The sequence below is a fragment of the Crassostrea angulata genome, chromosome 7 (genome assembly GCF_025612915.1).
Source record: "Crassostrea angulata isolate pt1a10 chromosome 7, ASM2561291v2, whole genome shotgun sequence".
Classification (NCBI taxonomy): Eukaryota; Metazoa; Mollusca; class Bivalvia; order Ostreida; family Ostreidae; genus Magallana; species Magallana angulata.
Window position 1 is genome coordinate 48,707,364 of NC_069117.1, and position 21,982 is coordinate 48,729,345.

At 34.5% G+C, this 21,982-nt stretch overlaps 1 protein-coding gene across 1 annotated transcript in view; it reads left to right on the forward strand.

Annotated features, from left to right (window-relative positions):
- The window catches only part of LOC128156279 (ATP-dependent (S)-NAD(P)H-hydrate dehydratase-like), a 36,342-nt gene that overhangs the window by 3,274 nt on the left and 11,086 nt on the right, over positions 1-21,982 (forward strand). Inside the window, exons 8-10 of the mRNA XM_052818352.1 lie at positions 3,049-3,169; positions 6,219-6,339; positions 21,706-21,902. Of these exons, the coding sequence (XP_052674312.1) occupies positions 3,049-3,169; positions 6,219-6,339; positions 21,706-21,868 (405 nt within the window). The 3' untranslated portion in view covers positions 21,869-21,902. The remainder of the gene's footprint in view (positions 1-3,048; positions 3,170-6,218; positions 6,340-21,705; positions 21,903-21,982) is intronic.

The following is a 21,982-nucleotide window of genomic DNA, read 5'->3' on the forward strand; positions in this document are numbered from 1 at the left end:
TTAATGAATGCTTTGCAGATATTGGGTTTCTGCAGAGTAGTGCCCCTTGGACTGCGTTAAGGAATGTATATCACATTAAAGTACAGGATAAAATGTTGGTGCCTAAATTCTTTATAACTGGTATAAGTTTTGCACTAAAATACTCTTTATATTAGTAATTTAAGATGTTTTATTGTAATTGATGAAATAATGCTGAATTTAAATTGGTCCAGTTGAGAATCAGAGAGTGAAGTGTTTTTGTTTAAAGGGACCTAGCCACGATTTGAGAGCAAAGATATTATTTTTTTATGTATACCGGTAATAAAAATGTTTACTTGTGCATTTTGAATGATTGACCAAAATTTGAATGTTAGAAGTCAAGTTACAAGCAGGATACAGAGGTAAGATTTCATTGTTATGTAAACAAAGCTAGAGTCTGAAATAACCCTTTCTTTGTCAAAATGATGTGTGACAAGCAATTTAAGATAGACTGATTTAATTGGTTCATAAATACTATTTTTAACAAAAATGTGCAACATTTGATTGAAACCTATACCAATACAACAAATATGTAAACAATAACAAGACTCTGGATTTGTCTACAAAACAAAGAATTTCAAACTCTGTATCTTGCTTGTAAGCTTAATATTTGACTTTCAAATTTTTACAAAGTATTAAAATATACATGTACACCATTCTAGACATTAAGAAAAGAAAAAAAAATAAAATATTGAGCTTAAATCATGTTAAGATCATTCTAAACCAATATTTAAAAAAAAGTACAAAGTTCCCAAGGGATACAAGAGAAATTTTCAATGATGCATATAATTATTTTATAACCATTTTCTCACCATAAATAATCTTTAGAAATTGGGTTACTGGAACCGAAATTGACTTCTCCAGAAGGGGGAAGTGAGAGTTTATTTTGGTCAGTGAGCATTAAACACAGGGTGACTCAGTGGGCCATAGCTGATTTAGGGGACATCTCTACAGATATGGACTCTCATTTTGCCCAAATTAAGGTTGATGAGAATTTTTTCTGCCCATCGAGTTCAGTGAAGTCGTGATCATTAGATGCTGACAGGCGCATAATTCAGCAGCTAAGATGAGGCCCCATAATTGATGGGATTAATAATTAATCAGGGGCCTGACAATCAATCATTTAGTTTATTGGTCACCCACCGAGAGAAATCGCAGAGGGGAGGATCAATAAATTCAAGGCATGATTAAAAAAAGTTATAATTTGACTCTGTTGTTCTGAGAGGGAATGTAAATTAAGGCTGCAATAATTAAAGAAGAGGAGCTATATGGAGCCGGTTTTAGCGACTCCAGTACTTTATCAAAGTCGCATGCAGTCTCATTTTGTGAGCAAGCTGATTTTTTTGTCTCATCAAGTTTGGTTTTTAGGCAATAAATCTACGGTAGTTTTTGTAATGAGTTTACTTTTTATATGCATGGATATGCTAGAATGTAAAAGAGGCATCTTTCTGGAAAATTTCAAATGAAGTATTAAAGAAAACATAAAAATACTGTAAAAAATAAAGTTATGTATAATGAATAAAAGCGTGATATTTTACTTCGCATGAAGAAATATTCATTCACCTCAAATGCTCAAGATTTCTTGATACAAAAAAAAAGTAATGAAAAAAAGATGTAAAGGCATGCGTAATTAGAAACCTGGACCATATGTCATGATATGGTTGGAAGCAAAAATAATTTATTTGTGTATTTTTGTAAGGGTGTTATGGTTAAAGAAATTACCCAGATATACCTCTAAATCTGTATGATTACTCGCCAAATGTTGTTAAAGGGCCAAATACTTTTATATTAATAAATCCCCGGAACTTTTCACTGGGTTTGGTAAGGGCTGCAGAGAATGATGAAGATAAACAAGCATCAAACACATCTATGTGATAAATATTTACCACAGTAGCTATCCCCCTGGGAGAGTAAATAAACAGAGCTTCACTACTGGCCATTACAAACGCATTACAAATATCTGACACCATGGCATTATCAGCCACTGTTTAAAGTTTACCTCACTGCACCGAATTTTTCTATTATAAATAAGTTAAGATGAAATAATTATCTTATAGGAATAATGTATCCAATGTTAGTTGGTACTTTTCATGGTTTCAAACATCATTTTAATGAAATAAAACCAAATACACATGTAATGATTTTTGATAGCACTGTAATTCTTTCTTCATATTTTGCAATATGAATGCAAATAAAAAGGAATCCTCCTGTAGAATTAATTTTATGTTGTAGATTTTGTGGACTTTAAGCCTAAGGACAGTCTCTCTCTCTCTCTCTCTCTCTCTCTCTCTCTCTCTCTCTCTCTCCCACACACTTACCACACACACACAACAGAATTTCTTTGAGATTATATGACAGTAAATTTTGGTCCATTTACATTTTTATGCCTGCAGTGTTAGGAAAATACAACATTTGGTTAAAGAATGATCTTCATGTATTGATGTCAGTTATTTTATTTTTAATGATAAAAATGGTTATTCACAATCATATTACTTGTATGGTAATTTTATTAACAATTTCCCATACATATTTCCATCTGGCAAATCTGGAATTATTTGGTTTAGGATTGGAATACATGTACATATATTACAGTAATAAAAAATTGCTTAATTTTATGAACAAACATTAAACACACACAAATGGATCATGTTTTATGACAGTTTTCTTTCTAGTATTTTTTTTACTAGTATACACATTATATAGTAATTAGTTCACTACCGGTACTATTAAAACTCCCTTCTTTAACTTTTGCACAGATTGTGACAATCAATTTACAAATGATTGATGTCAAATGAAGTTGTCTAGACACTTCAATTTTGGTAGAAATACTTCTGTTTAGACAACTTTTTTTTTTTTAAATGTTGAAAGTTGTTTGAACATTTAACAACAACTTTATTCTCTTCATGTTTTCCCATGGTCTCCTGCTTGGCTTCGAAAATGAAGTCACCTTTTTTTTAATTAAAAAAAAAACCCAACAAAAACTGAATAATCATTAGGAGTCTTAGTTTTGGTACTTTTTCTTTGTTTCAGGTTGGACACAAACCTCATGGGGACGATATGGTCGGAAACGTCAACATTTTGAGTCGTAAAATGGGGAATGTGACCATTGTTCAGAAAGGAGAGGATGACATCATCTCCGATGGTGACAATGGTATATTGCAGTGAGAGATGTGGAGTTGGTTAGGGTACATGTAAATGATGATGCAATTGCTGGCTTTATTTCATCTTTTTCTTTCGACCTCAGTGAGATATTCTTCCAATTTCGCATTTATTAATGTACTTCACCCACTGCGGCAGCTGAGACTGGCTGCAGTTAATCACCAATATTTGTAATTTTACCGACAGTCTTGTTCAGGCAGAGAAAATTCTGGCAAAGTTCACACCTGGGTCTCTCTTCCTTTTACGAATTCTGTACAATAAACTCTCATTATACCCTCAAATCTAATTAGTTTAACATTGTAATCATACCGGTAATTGATTTATGACTCTTTAGTAGACGTATTTATTCGGGTTTTATTCTCTGTGAAATGTTCTGAGATAAAAGTGCAGATAGAGTATGATAATTCCGACCACAATTTTAGGCCTAGGTGACAGCGTTTCTGTCCTGCGTTACTTCAGAGAAGCTTTTATCAAGCGAGTATCTCCAAGAAGCCTCCATTGCTGAAATGTTTATGCATTTGACAAAAGCTGCTTGAGGAGAGGGACCCACCGCTAACATTGACCATTCTTCAGGGGCGATAAGAATCAAGGAAAAATATTAAGTTCTGCACATGTTGTCAGGACGCTAATGACTTTATGTACAGTTCATTTGCTGTGAAAACAGATTATGAGAGACACTGGCAATACATATCAGAAACCAGGGGTTAGGAATGCCACCAGAAACATTTATAATTCTTGTAGCTGGCAGACATCTGAAAAAGAAAGAATGAAACACATCAACAAACCCTCAAAGTCTTGGAAAACAATGAACAACAGGTGCAGGCACTTGGGGCTTGAAGAAAAACGGCAATTTTTCAGAACTTCATTACGAAAACTTGTTTCAATTTCAACTAAAATTCCATAACCGAATATTTGTACTGGTACTCATACAAAACAGGTACTCAGTTCATAAAGTACGGGTAACCTTGAGTGAATATAGGAGAACCTGGTATGCATTGAATAAGCAAAGTTATAACACATATTGCATTAAACTACAGAAAAGATTGTAATATATTTTTTATTTAATAGCTTGATGTTTTAACTGTTATAAGCATGAGAGTTTAAAGATCATATTAGTGATGAAGGACAACAAAAGATGTTAAAAATACAAACAATTTTTTGAATAAGGGAATTCTAATGTAAAACAAGACAATTAAATGATAACAAGTTAGATTAGATCTAGGAGGGTTGAATGCAAGCATATTCCATTTACATTTTGAATACAAAATGTATGAATTTTTTTGAAAATTCCAGTTTCAGAAAAAGAAATTGTTAAAAAAAATGTTGTCATTTTTGTTAACTGGGTTTTCCATAGGAAAAATTGAGTTATTGATATGGGAAAGTGACAGGCGATCAGATGCTGAAAGGGTATTCCTTTTGTACAGACAATACCCTCTACAGTTTTCAGGATAGGAAGTTTGTTTTTACAGATCAGTTGAACATACTTGTATATTAGAGATGTGCATATTACTTGAATTTTGATTTTTGTTTAATTTGCAAAAAAAAACAAACCAAAAAACCAGCTGTTCTTAGTAATTTTTTTGCAAAATATTGCATATAGAGTACCCCTATCGAACAGATACAAGGAACGCCTCCTACAGTTTTCAGGATAGTAAGTTTTTAGTTTTGCAGGTCAATTGTACAAATATTAGAGATGTGTATACTACTTTGATTTTTGATAATTTATGCAAAAATATACCAGCTGTTGAACTGAGTCATTTTTTTTTTTTTGCAAAATATTGCATGTAGAGTACCCCATTTTCCTGGATAGGTAGTGTTTATCAATATGGGATCTACAAATGGTTTATGGATTCTGTTCACACAAAAGAAAACCCAGTTTGCTATCACATTGACAGCTTTTCTCTTGTTTACTATTTAATAGAAAATGTACAAGTACTGAAATTCTTCAATTGCAGAGTTGAAGTTAGTTTGAAGTTAATCCTCTGTGTACCATAGGGGATATTGGGTTGCTACAGTGGCTTTCCATCTTGGGAGTTGAAAAATACTAAATATTTCCCTTTGAATTTTGATTCACAAGTACATTTTAGCCTCAAATATGAAGAAGTAATTACAGCAGTTGTTCGAATAACTCATAGTTATGAAGATGGAGGGATTTTCCTGTATGAAATCGTTTTTCACCAGTCAAGAAGCGGTCGGTTGATGTTAGCTGTTGCTACTCAACCATGTCGTGTCTCTGAGATCTTCAGAAGTTGATAGATATATTCTCTCGTTCCAAGACCTCTAAAAATTGGTTAAGCTATCCTTTTGACAGATGGAAATTGGTTGATTTGATCTATGTATAAACTCTGCTAAACTGTTTTTATGACAATTAAGACAGAGTAAAACATATGGTAGGTTATCTAGTATTGCCTTCGAAAAACATACGATTATCACCCCCTAGAACCGTGAGAAGGCGGGAAGTCATTAGAATACTTGGAGAGTTTAAAGACATTTATTTTACATCCTTCCACACGCCAAGAAGCCTTAAATTGTTGGTACATTGGTATATATATTGGCTTAGAAGATTATTTTTTTCAATAGTTAGGGGGTCAGGGAGTTTTTTTGGGGGGGTGCTTGACTTTCAAAGAATTATACAGAAACTATTTTAATAAATAATCTTGAATGAGGAATGCTAATTGAATTTTATATAAGGGGTGTACCAGGTAATTTTCTCTCTAAAAAGTTAAAACTGATCATAAATAAACATACCTTTATAATTTTATTTTTCCTAAAAGCACAAAAATTATTTTCTGTTGTTTGATATTTATAAATACCGGTAACTGATATTTAATGAAAGCCAGTTTTGAATTTGGGTTTTTTTGCTAAAAAAAATGCTGCCTTATGTACCAAATTATTTTATCTCTTAATATTACAAGTTTGCCAGCGATTCACTTTAATTTTTACTTTGAAACAATACTAGAGGATACCTACCCAAGTTTTACAAAATTTACATTACCAATATACATAATGTATGAATTTGATATATTCTCTGCTTTTTTCAGCTTTAGTGTGCACTGCTGAAGGGTCGCCCCGGAGATGTGGGGGGCAAGGGGACCTCTTGTCTGGAGTGCTGGGCACCTTCACCCACTGGGCCCACAGGGCTACTGATTCTTCCGTAGAAAAGTAAGTCAGCGAGTACTTAATTCCGCGACCTTGCTATTTGGATCAAATAGCAATAATATAAAATCACGCACATGGGACTTTTTTCCTTATTTCTTATTGTTTTCAGCTCTCAAAAAATAATGATGAGATTTAAAATCCGCGAATGGTTCTTCACGCGATTTTACGCAGATATTCATTTAATTAGGAATTTATGGTATAAAGAAATAGGAAACAATGAAACCCAGATGTATATCTATAGATAATTGGTACATAATTTATGTAGTTTAATTATTGGTATGTAATTATGTAGTCTATAAATAAATGTTACATTATTATGTTTTTGTACATGAATGATACAACTAGTCTACATCATTTAATATTCAATTTATTCAATGGGAGCTTTAAAGTAACTCATTTATGTGTACGGCGAAATGAAATTTGAAAAATTTGGCTACAAAGCATGAGTATCTCATTGGTCAACAAAAACATGTGACTAAGGTCAGTTTAGCAGTACACTACCCTCTGCTCATCTGTAGGTACATACTCATGAATGACCTAATTTTTAATGGAATCTTCTTCAGATTTGGCGTTAACTTTTGTAGTGGTTCTTGACCATGTACACAAAAGGAGCATCTTTTGTACACCTATGTCATTAACAGGTCCTAACTACCTGACATACACCTGTATATCATGACCCAGGTATGACAGGTGATGTACAGGTGGTCATTGAATTCAGATGAATTATTTCTCACGATGCCAGGGTAATTTGTCCCTCGAAAAAAATAAAATGGTCATTTTAAAAACTGACTCGTACCAGTCTGCGAAATGTCTCTTACAAATTCTTCCATCAACGGAATTTGTATAAAATTAAAACTTCAAAAAACCCAGATCTATGTTACGGATGTGTACAAGTAAAGCCTAACAGTGTTTATAGGTTGTGTGAACAGGGGATGTATAGGGGGAGCTTGTCTGTCGTCAATTGGTGATTTGCCCTGTGTCAGGCCGTCTGATGGTGTTTATGGCTGTATGTCCTGAGCTTCAGCAGTGAGGGGGTTCGGTTGATAGTGTTTACAGATTCCAGTAGTGGAATTGTCAGATGTTTTATAAACAATAGCAGCAGCTTATACACTGAATGATCCGTTGTTCAAATGCAAAATTTAATCACATCTGAAGTTTTGGCAGGAAATGAGTTTAACAGAGAACAAAATGTTTGTCGTTAGCAACTCTGATGAATTCGATGATGCAATATTTATGACAGCACCCCCTCCCCCCCTTTTTTTTCTTGATTTTCAGTCAAAAACTAGTTATTTCATAAATTCCAAAAACTTAGATATCCTATTATATTGGTAAGGGAAAGCTTTTTCAAAAGGATTGTTTGATCTTGCACTGGAAATGCTTCAAACAGCAAGCTTCAAGTTAATTCAGAGGAACAGTGCACAGTCTCTTCACTAAGAGTCAATTGACCATGGGTATATAGAAGTTGAATGTCTCTTATCATGTGAACCAAATTCTTTTCATGTCCAAGTGTTAAAACCATTGAATCTTTCTGCTTGCTGTAGAAAGCCAGCAGTGTTCTCTTCTGTAATATCTAATGCAAGGAACAGAGCATCCCCAGTGCATTTGTAACGACACTGTCCTATTTTCTTGCTCTTCTAAAGTGTTTCTGAGAGATGCATAAAACTGTTTAATGTATGTGGAGTAATTATTCAATACATTTTTTATTCGATGGTTTACTTATTCTAGCTGTTTCTTACAAGTCTTGGATATAGGGCTGATCATGAAACAGACTATAGTCACATTTTGTGTTTTATCACAATGTGAAACAGAAACTGATCATTTTTCTGACCATCAAGTAAACTGTATATTACAGTGCATTCTATTCTCACTGATCCTGAGTGATCTCCCCTTATCACCACACTGATCGCCCTTTGTCTGTCCAAGGGTTTTCTTTATCTGAGTGATCTCCCCTAATGAGTTTACTGCAGCCTGCTGGGAGTGGATAAACAAAGTGCCAGTTCTCTCCCCCTTTTTCTCCAACTGACCATCAGGCGAGAATGTTATCACTTTCATCAGGACAGTAGAAGAAAGAGATTGAGGTGATTAAAGCTCTGTAATAATGTAAACATCAACAGCCTCTCACTGAGGGCTGACAGAGAGCAATCCTCTCCACATGCAGGGATTAAGGGGTGTCTGGCGGAAAATTGGACTAGTACCACATTAACCAAAGTATCAAAACTGGTTCTCAATTTCAATTTTTTATCTTTAGATGGCTTTAGTTAGGAAATTTAACCTGAAATGAAACCATGTATTTTTGGTTCTCAGTGTTTGTGGGGTTTGTTCTAATCATTCTGTCTCCATTTTTTTGAAGATGGTCATTATATAGAAAAATCTGCTGAGAGTCTGAGACCCAAAAAAAAAGTCCCAAAAACAACAGGATTCATAGTTCTTCTTTAAATTTTAATCAGATTGTTGTCAAGGTGATTAATGAATGTTTCTGTTTCTCTTCATTTACTAAGACACTTCAAGCTAAGGTCAGACACTTCAAGCTGGGACCCCAGAGTTTGCCCCAGGATGGGTCATTCCTCACCCAGGCTCCGAACTTCTTATTACTGACCAACCGTTTCTCAAACTCTATTAATCTTCTGTAAATTAGTTTCTTTGGAGGAAAAACACCAGTGGTACTTTATTACAGTAAATCCAAAATGTCCTGGCCTCCGAATAAAGAACAGTTCAAGTGATGGACAAAGAACGATATACGTTAATGGCGGTTATATTTAATTGTAATGATGGTCTTAATGGTAGGACATCTTAGATCACATTAAACCCAATTACCTGAACACTGGGAGAATAATGGAATAAACTCCATTTGGAATGGACAGGACATTCTGTGGAGGTTATTGAATTACTGGCCTCTGGTCAGAGAACTAAACCAATAGTTCACCCTTGTCTGCCATTGTCAAAGACAGGGAATTGTTTAAAAGTTCAGAACATTGGAGAAAAGATGTACACTGTTATTCATTAGAGATAGAAGAATTACCTCACATGTATATTCTTTTAAACGTTTTTTGAAAACCTTAATTGGTTTGGGAGATTGACAGCCCTTCATAAGTAGATAGATATTTGTACTGTCATCAGGGGGTGCTGATAGGGTGATCTCAAGTATGGATTATGGGTAATGAATCTCCAGGGATCTTATAATTCATAACCAGTAAACTGTTATCAAACACATCTTTCAACAGCTTTCGGTGTACATATCTGGATTTTTGCACTAAACACAGTTAATTATTTCATTTAAAAGAGAGATGCTCTCTATACTGTAAAATTTGAATTTTCAAAGTATTTGTTTTTAAATCAAAAAAGAACAGTTGTGCTTTCTTTCTTCCTCAGTTTTTGGCATCTTAGCACTTTCAAATTTAAGTTCTAAATTTTCCCACATTAATTTTGAACATGATGGGGAGTTTTTTATATTACGATCTAACAGACTTTTTGGAGGGGCTGTTCTGAAACGGTATATTGAAGACAACTGTCAAAAAATCAAAAGAAAAATGCAAAGTAACGGAGGAACACACCATGCTCATGAATTCCCTTGTAAATTAATGGAGTAAGACAAAAAGTTGATGGGAATGTATACATAATTTAGATATTTCTAATTATTTTTGAGGTTGTAAATTTCTTTTCCATTTCCTCAACTTAATTTCAAGGCATGTGTCTTTGATGAAGAAATCTATGTAGACTGGCGTGCAATTTTTTGTCTCCTGTGGGCGGAAACTCCAGAGATATTTCAATGGAGCAATTGCGCCAAAAAAGCTTCTTGTTCATATGAGAGTAATTATTTGTTGCTTTATAATCTTCTAGATCATTTGGGGAGGGCATCATATGACATGATGCAAGGAACACTGATAAAAAATGTACATGAAAATAATACTAAACAGGTGTCCACTGAGACATTTGATAAACATTTCCTGTTATTTACTGTCAAATTTATAGTAAGCCATACAGACTTTCTGCTCCACTGTGTATGCTTCTTCTCTACATAATTCACTCAAAACATCGAGTACGTTATGAAACATCAAAGCCGCTATGTCAACTCCACATGTTTCTAACGTGACTTGCTTCAGAATTCGAAGACAACTGGCTCAATTTATTTCTTCTGTAACTTCTGTTTAGATGCTCCTGATTACAAAACAAGTTTCATCAACTTAAAACTTTTTTTTGCGTGACTATATAAATTTTGATAAATGGATTAACCGGATTCAGAGGGGGATAAATAAGCCACGTTTTACTGCAATTTGATCTCTTTTAAGTAATTTAATCAAGACCGACTAGATTATGGACTACAAGTTCAAGTAAAATGCAAATTTGAAAGATTAATGACACAGAAAATAATTATACACGATAATAAAACTTTTTTCAGAAGACTTAGCAAAGTAAATTTCAAATCCCTTGAAGACTAAATGTATATACAGTATAGTATTTTTAATTTAAAAATAACTAGCTTAAAGTAAAGTTATAGTAAAAAGAAAGCCATCTTGTGTAAAAATTTTATGACCAAAAAGCATATCAAAAAGAAAAAATCATGTTATTTCAGAATATTTGTAAAAATTATAACAAATAATATAAAATCTTCTAGAAAAGTTTTTCAGAACATATAAATCTCAAGATATTGTTTTCAAATTTATTTTCATTTGGGTTTACAAACTCTAGTTCTGGCAGATGCTATTATTTCCTTCTCTATAATTTTTTTTAAGGTGCTTCATATTCAATATAATATAGAAAAAAAATAGATGGCAGAATAATTGGCAGCAAATTTGGCAGTCATTCGTGTGAAATTTGCTTTCATGATGGGAAATAAAATCCTAGCTTCCCAGGATTATTTCAAATCAGCTGGATTGTCACCCAATAACTTCTTGATGGTAAAAGTTACCATGGCAATTTGACAATTCCTGAGAATTGGTGTAACAGCAAACTCAATACTTGGCGTCAAATTCGGTTTCGATGGAATTTTCAGATTTTTTCCTCACAAGTGTATCCTGTTTTGAGAGCACTGTTCACGTCATATTGTGATAAATGTTGACGGGAATTCCTTTGCTCAGCCTGTCACTGTGATTAGTATGTTAATAATGGCCTCCGTTTGTGATAATTACAGTTTGGGTATGATAATGATGAATTCTGCATATGTTGATTGCAGGGTACAGGACATGGATGCCTTCTCCTTTTTGTCGTCAGACAAGGTGCCAGAATACCTCGGCTACTAATGGGTACCTATGACAATATCTCTAATATCTGTCACCTTACGGGGTTAGATCTTCTGCCGTACAGATTGAAATAAGAAATGAGATATCTTATTGTCTCAATGCTTATCAACTTGTCCATACAAGAAGGAATATTATTTTCATGGGAGAGAGCATCCCTCACACTACACACATTTAGTGAATTTTTAGGTAGTTTTCTAATGATTTATATTCTCTCCAGCCAAAAGAAAAGTGAACTTGCATCAGATTTAAGTAGAAGTTGCATGAAACCCTTTAATTATTCTTTAAATAATTTCAGTTGCTTTACAACTAAGCATGTTTGCAAAGCATTTAGAGGCATTGAATTATTGGACTTCAAAACATATTTTTGTACCTCAGACACAGGCAAACATAAAAAAGAAGCATGCCTTGTCACTCAAAGAGACAAGATAGTCACTGCACATGAGCAGAGATGCCTTGCGTGCTATAACACACCTAGTGATTAAGGTCTTATCCTCCCAGACTTTCACTGGTTTTACCCTCTACAGTGCATTGTTTGATTGAGATTGACAATGCCAGATAGATAGATTGTAATCAGCCGTGACTCAGATTTTAAGGTGAAAACGTTTCTTGTTGACAAGAATTTAACCATTCTCTCTTTCACCCCCTCCAATTCATTGGCAATGGTCAATGAAGATCACAGTCGAAAAAAACAGAAGATAGTTATCTTTTAAAGGTATACAATAGAATAATTAGAGGACTGATTTGGTCACAATCTGTTAAACAAATAGGCCCACAATCCTGATGATCAGTGTAAGTAGGCTAATTTACGATGGTCTCTGATCTGAGGCTGACCCACGGAATCTCTGCTATCTGATCTGTAGACACCCTTTGTACAATTGTCCTCCATCCGACCATGTATCTACCCAGGGCCAGGGCACAGCTCTTCCCCCTCACAGCTCCAATTCTTGTGACCATGGTCAGTCCTGTGGAATTCTCTTGATTTCAGCCATGCATGATTCAGTTGTCAAGATATCTACCATTTGAAATATGTATCAAAAGGTTTGAATTTGTGTTTGTGCTTTGAAGTCTCCTGTTGCTGAATGACTCGGGGTAATGGTGACCTTCCTGACCTCCTCCATTATTGATATACCTGTGAGTGTATGGTGACCCTTTCTACAACATGACATTGACCAACACTTACTCTCAACTTAAAATCATAACTTTATTGTTCTCCAATGGATAATGAGCCATCCTCCTATACAATATTTATCCATTATTGCATTACCCTTACAATGCTTTAGTCTTAGAATATGTCATGACATCATAAAGTGAATCATTTATTATTGAAGAAAATGTTATTCCACTCTCACTCTTTCTATCTCTCTTTCATTCACTATCAAAATTATTTGAATATTTTCTCGTTTTCTTTAAACAAAATTCCATTCATGGAAAGAGTTATCAGCAAATGAATAAAAATCAGGAGAAAGTCTGGTACCTGTAAAAGCCAGTCCAAAAAATAAATACTGAAATAAAGAGGTCTGGGTTCCAGAGATTTGTCATTTGATGTTCGGATTGTGATCCGTATGAAAACATTGTGTCTCATTAATCAGCCGCAGTCCTGGCGGTGTTTACGTCCCTCATACCTGGACTTAACCGGATCATTGTTGGGATGTAGATAATTCCGTATTGTATCCTCAAAAGCGTTGACAAAAATGCAAGCTTTTCCAACAAATAATAAAACATCTTATCTCAAAATACACAAACGAGTTAAATTGGAGGTAAAATTTACTTTATTTTGGAATGTGCACAGCAATAAATTTCTTTCATAAAATCCCCTATAGATTGTGGGATTATTTGATAAAAATTCATTCTAGAGCTTGCTCATTGTTAAAATCTTCTCTCTAATTGTCATCTGTGCAACTCTCAATCGAAGGAGAGAAAAAAGGCAGGTGCCCTGTTTTGGTGCTCAGTAGAAAAAAAATATTTTAGATGTGCCTAATCTAAACTCCTGCTATTGGGTCAATTGTCCTTTTAAAGAAATTGAATGAAAATGAAAGGGAAAGAAAACTCAGAGCTTTGTTGCTATAGATTGGTTGAGTGCTTGAGATAATTTGATTGACATTTGTGGGCGGAGCTTAATGATACACAGCAGTACTGCTGAGCACAAGCTTATGTGAAAAGTATTCACTGCGTGTACCTGGATAAGCTTCTTTACAAACATTCAGGTGATCAATGTGTGACTGAGATTTACTATACATTGGTGAGTCTGCTTTCTTATTTTTATGACATATGGGGGCTGTTTTATTGTAATTTTATATTGTTGGAAGAAAATGAGATTTTTTTGTCAATCAGCATACTTTCAATTTTATGTACAGTACGTACTCAGAATTTTTGGTCATGAGTTCCGATTATATAACATGGATTAGTCCTCTTATAGGATTATATTGACTAATTGTCAGATGTCGCTGGAATATCAATGTCCATTTAACCTTGTGTCCTTTAATAAGAAGTACAGTATGTAATAATATTAATTAATGATTTGAAATAAGTTTCTAATAAAATATATATATTTTTGTAGCAATCATTAGCAACAAATTCTGCGTTGTTGGTATAGAAATATTGATGATACAATGTATCTATATGAAATAATGGCTTCATTTTATATAAGATAGAAATTATTTTGAAAGTTGAAATGTAGACAGATACATTATTGATGTGTTATGGGTTTGTAGTTTTCTGTTCACACAAACTCAACATTGTGTCAGCGATAAGTCAATGAGCGTTCTGAATGTTCCAGCTAGCTATAATTTCAGAAGGTGTTCTAACAAACCAGTAATCATCATGTTAACAGAAAAAAATTAAATTTCATGCAGAAGCTTCATTAAACTATAAAATGGATTAGAATTAATATGTGGCATGCAATGCGAAGTGACATTTCTGATTATTTTATATTCTTTTTTTTTTTAACTATAGAATTTAATGCTTCATTTCTCTGAAAAGGGATATTTATTTGTAAGGTGGAGTGATGGTAAATTGATACTAAAAATATTAGGATTTTCTGACTTGGTGATTTAAATTGAAAAAATTAACATCTGATATTATGGAAAATGAATGAGGTGTTTAGATTGATATCAAATAAATGTTTTTAAATGCTGTTAATGTTTATTTTGGAGACACACCTGGTGAGATTCCTGAAACTAGTGTCCTGTATTTTCTTGCAGTTACTTAAAAATTCTGATACATCTCCGAACTATTCTTTTATCTTCACATATTTCTCAATGTGACTAGCTAACTGTTTTCCTGTAGATATCGACAAAAAAACCAAAGGGTGTTGACACAGGCTTGATGGAGGTCTACAAATAGTCTACACACACATATATATATAACCAGACTCGTGTCTGGAAATACTATCGGATAAAAGACTGTGTAACAATATTGGTATTCTTCTAATGTTTGAGGCACCCTACGAAGGCCGCAAAGCGCTCTGTAGAAATTCTTGACAAGTTCTGAAGCCGGCCCTGTCATATGGGTTCTATGTACCAGGTATTGATGAAATGAAGTCAGGTATTCTACGAGGAAAAAAGCTCAGCGTGGCATGGGATTCAGTGGTTCCACAACTCTGATCATTCTCAACATGTCCTAGCACTTTCTACAGGGATTAAACCAATACATGACCTCCATTAATGAACTACCCAGCCCCCCTTGTCAGCTGTGACATAACTGTGTTTGAATTCTTTTTGAATGTCACCCCTAATCCCATTGAATAAGTTTATTTAGGAGGTGGAAGATGGGTATTGTGTCTTTTATAATTGTAGAAGTACAATATGTTTTGAATTTTCATTTTGTGGTCTGTTCAGTCAGTTTTTCCTGCCATCTTGCATCAAAAGAATACAAAAACCCATAGGGTGATAATATATTTAGTTTTTTCCCTATCCTTGGTTCCATCATTCATCAAACCGCTTTTACATTTCAATCTATTTTTCTTCCTTTGTTTATTAGATGAAGGAAACCCATCAAACCAAACTGTTTTCATGTGCAGGAATTAAAGGATTGTGAATTTCGATAAACTCGGTAAACTGACATAAAATAGCCAGGATTCATTAAACTGCAGTTAAGCATGTACACCCCTCAATTTACTGCTGTGTTTCTCTGACATTGTATGTATGCAATGTGTTGGTAAATTCTTATGAAGTAGTTTCTATTCTCTCTGAAGTAGAAAAATCTGTTTCATGCAGAAATAAATTACGAATCCCATCATGTCAAGCAGTTCCATATGTCTGACAATACACAGGTCTCTCTTCAGCCGTAGGGCGGTCACATCGTCTGTGTGTCTCTCAAAAATTAAAAAAAAAAACTAAAATTGAAAAACTTGCATGTGGATTTAAGAGTTTTTTTCACGAAATAAGTTTAAAATTTAACGAAGCCAGCTAATATTTCAGGCAATAAAGATAAAGAAAAAAAAAAAACTAAAAATTGTGCTTCATGATGCCATAAATTTGATATGAAGTAGAAGAATAAATCAAGTTGTATAAAAAGTATATGTCTGTAAATGTATCCTGCGATTAAAATTCCTCAGGATCCGTGATTAACCCATCAACAAGGGAGAAAGGCAGGGATACTGTCATAAAGTTTGATCAATGGCACCAAATAATGGTGATCTTCTAGCAATCAAGAAAAATTAATTTCAAATTACATTGTGACGAGGTGTGTAGAATTTTTGGCGATTATTCCGGCTCTTGTGTTCAGAATGTGTGGGCCTTTTGATGGAGATGATAGACGAGGACCAGTCCAACACCTGGTGGTAATTTACAGGGGCAGTGGCTGTGACAATTCTCACCTAGAAGACATTGTAGTGTCAAATAAGGTCAGCAGAAGACATGGCCCGGATTTCTTTACCCATGCTTAAGTCATTTTACGTGGATTTACCGATGCCTTTGAGAGGCAATAGTTACCAAGTCTTTAATTCTGCATCAAGTTTCTGATTTAGAGCGTTCCTCATTTCATGGACCTTTGGTTGACTAGCATCTGAAAGACTTTGATCATGTAACTTTGCCAATAAATTTAGTTCTTTTCTTCCTCCTTTTTTTTTTTTAATCAGAAATTTAAAAAAAAATTTATAAGTATAGTTTAAGGATCCCTTTTCTCTAACTTCCTTTTAATTGAACTGGAGAGAAGCACAGATCAGTACAGGCTTAGAGAATAAGTAGTCATTTTAAGATTTCATCTTAATCGTTGGATTTTATGCGTAGGTTCCAGAGCTGTGTTTGCATGGTACAACTTCACCCTCCCATTGCCTCTCATCTGATTGTATAGGCTTTATTCTTTACCATGTTGTTTTTCACACATATTTTGTTGTTAAAAATTATATTGATTCATTTTAATGCTAAAAAAATTCAATAAGAACTGTTTTTACCTTGCAAAAGTTAGACCGGGTAGCTGCATGTTTTATCAATTTTAGATACATGACTTAATATATTGAAACATGTCGCAATTTTATTTCAATGGGATGCATTAGGAGTATATTGGGCCCCTTTAGAAATGTTGATGGCATTGCATGTCACATCTGTTGATGCTGTAATGGCGGTTGTTAATATTTAAGAAGTATTGTCTGTAGACATGCTTACTAAGCGAATCATCACGAACAACATGGTATCATTGATTTATCATTTATATGATGTACACAATGCTAGACTGTTTTTGAATCAAAACAGCAACAATTAACTTGACTAATTGTGTAACTTTGTGAGGTGACCGATCAACCATGAACAAGAATTGATTTTTCTTTATTTCACAAGATTTTTCTAGCAAATTCGTTGTTTTCCATGCAATGTTTACATCACAAGGCTGTGACATCCTCTCTCTAACCAATAATTGAAAAGGTGATGATCTGTAATGTGTGTCCCACCAGGTGAAAGTCGTCAGACAAAGGACAGACAAACTAATCAGGCAGAGTAATTACATCCCCTGATCATCCGTCATACGGATGAGCGTCCCCCACGTGTCTGACTGGTGTCCGTTCAATCCGCAATCTCAGATTACATCGCACAGGAACAATAAAAAATCATGTTGCTGTATAATCATTTCTGTTTGATTATGAGTGCTAAAAAAGCAAGGCAATTTTCTTAATAGCATACCCACGGTTTACTCAAGCTTCCGATTTTTTGCCGATGGGTTGGACAGGTGTGGATTTTGATTAGAGGCAGTCGGAGGTAGCCATTGTGAAATTTGACAGGTTTAGAGTCAGAGTGGTCGCTATATTATTACCTACCAGCATCCTACCCCTGACCCTCACCCCAGTAAATCAAGCCTAGTCATCTCTCGGACCTTTGTGTGGATTTTATGGACATTTTCAGATTGACAGATTTTACGACATTTTATGTTCTGTGCATCACCTCCAAATACAGTATTTTTGCAATAAAAATAGAATCCATTAACAACTTTATTTCTTTTTTTTGGTTTCTTCCTGAGAACTTGACAGTTGTCTCTAAGCAAATACAGCCACCCAATGAGAGATTCTGATTTCTCCATAGTTGAATAAACAATATGATCTATTTATTCTTTCTGTAATTCTTTCCGCTTCGTTTTGCTCTACCCTTTTGATGATATCCGTCTTCAACATTTTGTTTAATTTTCTTAATGTTTACGGAAGTATACTGCAGTGTATAATTATGAAAATCAAATAAATATTGCACAACTCACTGGAATTGTTCTACATGGCTGACAGGCACCTTCTGTATAGAGCAAGAAATAATGTGTTTTCTAAAACAACCTAGAGTAAATAACACATCTAAAGGCAATCAGTAACTTCCCTGCATGTTTAGAGAACATTACCCAGAGTTCCTTGTTAGAAGTCATTTCCCCTGACCAGCCCTTCCTTTGCTGGAGAGTAGAGCTGAGGATTCTGAAGGCTTAGCAGGGGGCCCTGGGGAGGCTTTCATCTACCTGCCAGGTGATTCAATAATTCATGATCAAAAACAAAAACCAAGATAAGAAATCTGAGAATCCGTGAAATATTAATGAAGTGGTTGCTCCATCTTCTCACCTCTAACCTCTGGGTGAGTTGTAACCAGAATTAGTTTGTATTGGACTCCTCAGTGATGCTAAATCCTAATATTGAATAACAAATGAGTTGTAGGATTATTTTTTTTTAAATCTCTTCCTATTTGATTTTCTTGTATTATAAATATTGGTATTGTTAATTTTATAATTAGAAAAAAGAAAAATCAGAACTTCTAAAAGAGAAATTTAAACAATCTAGATTAGTTTCTCAAAACTTTATTATCTTTTGAACCCTAGGTTCATTTTGCCTTTAATGAAAGTGCCAAAAACTTTTTATTTCTTGGCTGCAGTACATTGCACACCCAAATACTCAACTGTTCCAAAGCCAAAAAGATTTATCAAAACTGATTACATGTGAAGCATTTCCCATTAGACTGTGGTTTATTGTCCATCTCAAAAAAAAAAATGTTGAGATATCTTCATATCATCTTTCTTGAGCACTATATTGCCTTTGGATGCAAGTACCATACTTTTATCTCTGAGAAGCATTAAAATGCTAGCAATTCATTGACATGTCAATGCTACATGTAGCAATTTCTGCGATACTTTGTTGGTCAAGATTGGACCTTCTGCTGTTGGTGACCTATTTAAATACCCACTATAGTTATAATCCTTATTAATAGCTTGTTGATGGAGGTGATGACTACCCCAGAAATTTATCAAGATCAGCCCGTTCATTAATCTTATTTGAAGGAATCTGCAGTCAAATCAAAGATGTCTGCCCTTGTCTTCTGCTAGAGTGGCCAGAAGATGACTACCTAGTTTAGAATCAATGTGGACGATGTTCACATTTCATGTGATCCCGGGAATTTAATGAGAACACTGGAAAAACTGTGTATTTGCACTGATACCCATTTATCTCTGTCACCTTAAGAGATCAATCATTATTATTCTGTTTAGTTTTTTTATTTTTGTTCTTTCATACTTTGTCGAAGAAAATCACAGTCATTATTGTGGGTGTGTTGTTACAGAGTATAATAAAAAAACAAAACAACTGAAGTTACCATAGAAATATGTCTTGTTTTCATTAAGTATATTGATTCTGTCTAACATAGAGGAGTACCCTGGCTTAAAGAACTAAATATTCTCTCCATGCAATAAAGTAATCGACCTGATGAGAGACAGCCTCAGGTGGGCCATTTACCTCTGAAAACACTGGCTTCAGAGAGCACTGATTGTGCAGTCTTTGATGAGTTTACAATACCCAGGTACCAAAGTTCCTGTTTCATCACCAGATGTGTACTATTATTACTACTTGCCAACTTATGGAAATAATCACAAAACTTATTTTCCAAATCAGGAAAATTATCACAAGCTTCTTTGTAAAATTCACGATTCAGAAAATGGGATACCCTTCAAGAATTTGTGGGAAGTTTTGCGTTTATGCTCTTGTTTTTGAACAGGACTTTATATACATTTTGTAGTAAACTTGAACAGTTTACTGCACTTAGGTTACTACAATATTGGTATGCATACTACAGTCTTTTTTTTTTCCATAGCTGTATACAAAGTTCGTTTGTGTAATTTTTTTATCACACGAAACATGGTGGTGGGTTCATGGAGGGGCATTTGAATAATTCATCACATGGTCAAGTTCTTGTTAGAAAATTAAAAAGATTTTCCTTGATAAATCAGGGAAAGCAAACACAGGAGTTGCTCTCGCACGTGACTGCTTGCATGGCTGAGGGGCTAGACGAGACTGTGTCCGATTTGGGGCGAAATTCATTTCCTTCATGATTGATATGATTTTAATCTTAAAGTTTGAAAGGTCCTATATCTTCTTGATAAATGTTATAAGGCGAAAATGAATATTATGGTTTATTGAATGGGGGAGCTAACTTTTATTGTAAGAATTTCAAAACAGCTGTTTTTGTTTCGTGGCAACAGGAAGATACTGTGTCATTGCATCTCTATCTTCCGAGTCACTGGGTTTTCCAATTGAGATATTTTTCACTTCTCTGTAGAATTTGGTCATGACTGCTATTGGAATTACTTGCCTTATTTACAGATCAGTGAATTCTGTCTGAAATTCTCCTCCGCAGAAAATGTGATTTTGTTAATTGCAATAGTTCATCACTTGGAGCTCTTGTTCATCCATTTGAAGTAAAATCTATTGGATGTTAATGCAGGGTTACGGACTCTTGTCTGCAAACAGGCAGAAGGAAAGAGAATCTCCTGCGAAGAATGTGTGATTTTCTTTCGTAATTAGTGGGGAAATGTCTACATATTCCCAATTAAATTGGTGAAATCAAGCAAAGTTAACTTGGAAATAAAGCAGAGTCTAATTTTTATTGTCTTCAAGGTTATAACTAAGATAAAGAATGAAAATAAGAATTGAATAAACTTTAGACAATTTTGGAATTATGCTGGGGTGGGAGAAAACTGTTGAGATTAAATGAGCTGTTTAGGATTTGATATCATTATGTTTTAAGAAACATCTCCGAAATCAGACTTTCCAATCAACTCAATTTGTGTAATTTCTGTATTTTAGATAATGAAATTTGTTTTTGGCGCTACCAATATGATGGCTTGAATATTCGGCTAATGAAATTATGCAAATTGAATTTGTCTTCCTTGAGAGAGGGTCGTGACAAATCTCAAACTCTAGGGCTACGAATTGTCAAATCTAAGAAATTGTCAACAAGGTCCCAATGTTCGAACTAATCGTTTTTGATGGGTCATTAGGCGGGGTTGTCAAAATGAAGGACCCTGCTAACACTAGGTCATGGGGCTACCATATCTCAGGATTCCAGGGTCCTTAACTCATTAATTAAAAACATTAATCAGCGACGCCCCTACTCTAGCATCTGTCTGGGTAGAGAAGATTAAGGCGAGAATCACAGTTAGGAAAAAAATTAGGATGTCCAACATGGAGCAAATGTTTCATTAGAGTTTGCTTGTAAATTGCTCATTGCCTTTAATAATGAAATAATCTGTATGCAAATTTTCATCAAAACATAACATTAAATCATGTTATGAATATGGTCCATAAACTGTTAGGCTGTACGGGATTGTGTTTTTCTCGGAACACATTCGGTCATAAACATTCAGGCTGTGGAATTTAAGTCCTCATTTCTTTGTTCTTTACTTTCAGTGCTACTTTTCAAGCATACGGTCCAACTATCTGTGCTGCATACTCGGCCTGTCTCCTGACCAAGCAGTGCAATAGCCAGGCATTCCAGATACATCAACGATCGACCACTACTCCGGATATGATCAACCAGATCCAGAGAGCATTTGAGTCCCTCTTCATCTAGCCATCTTCATCCAGCTTTTGTGTGTGTGTTTTGTGTAAGTACTATTTACAGAAAAAATCCAATTACTACACATTAGATTTAATTTAATGGTACATGTATGAAAAATTGATCTTT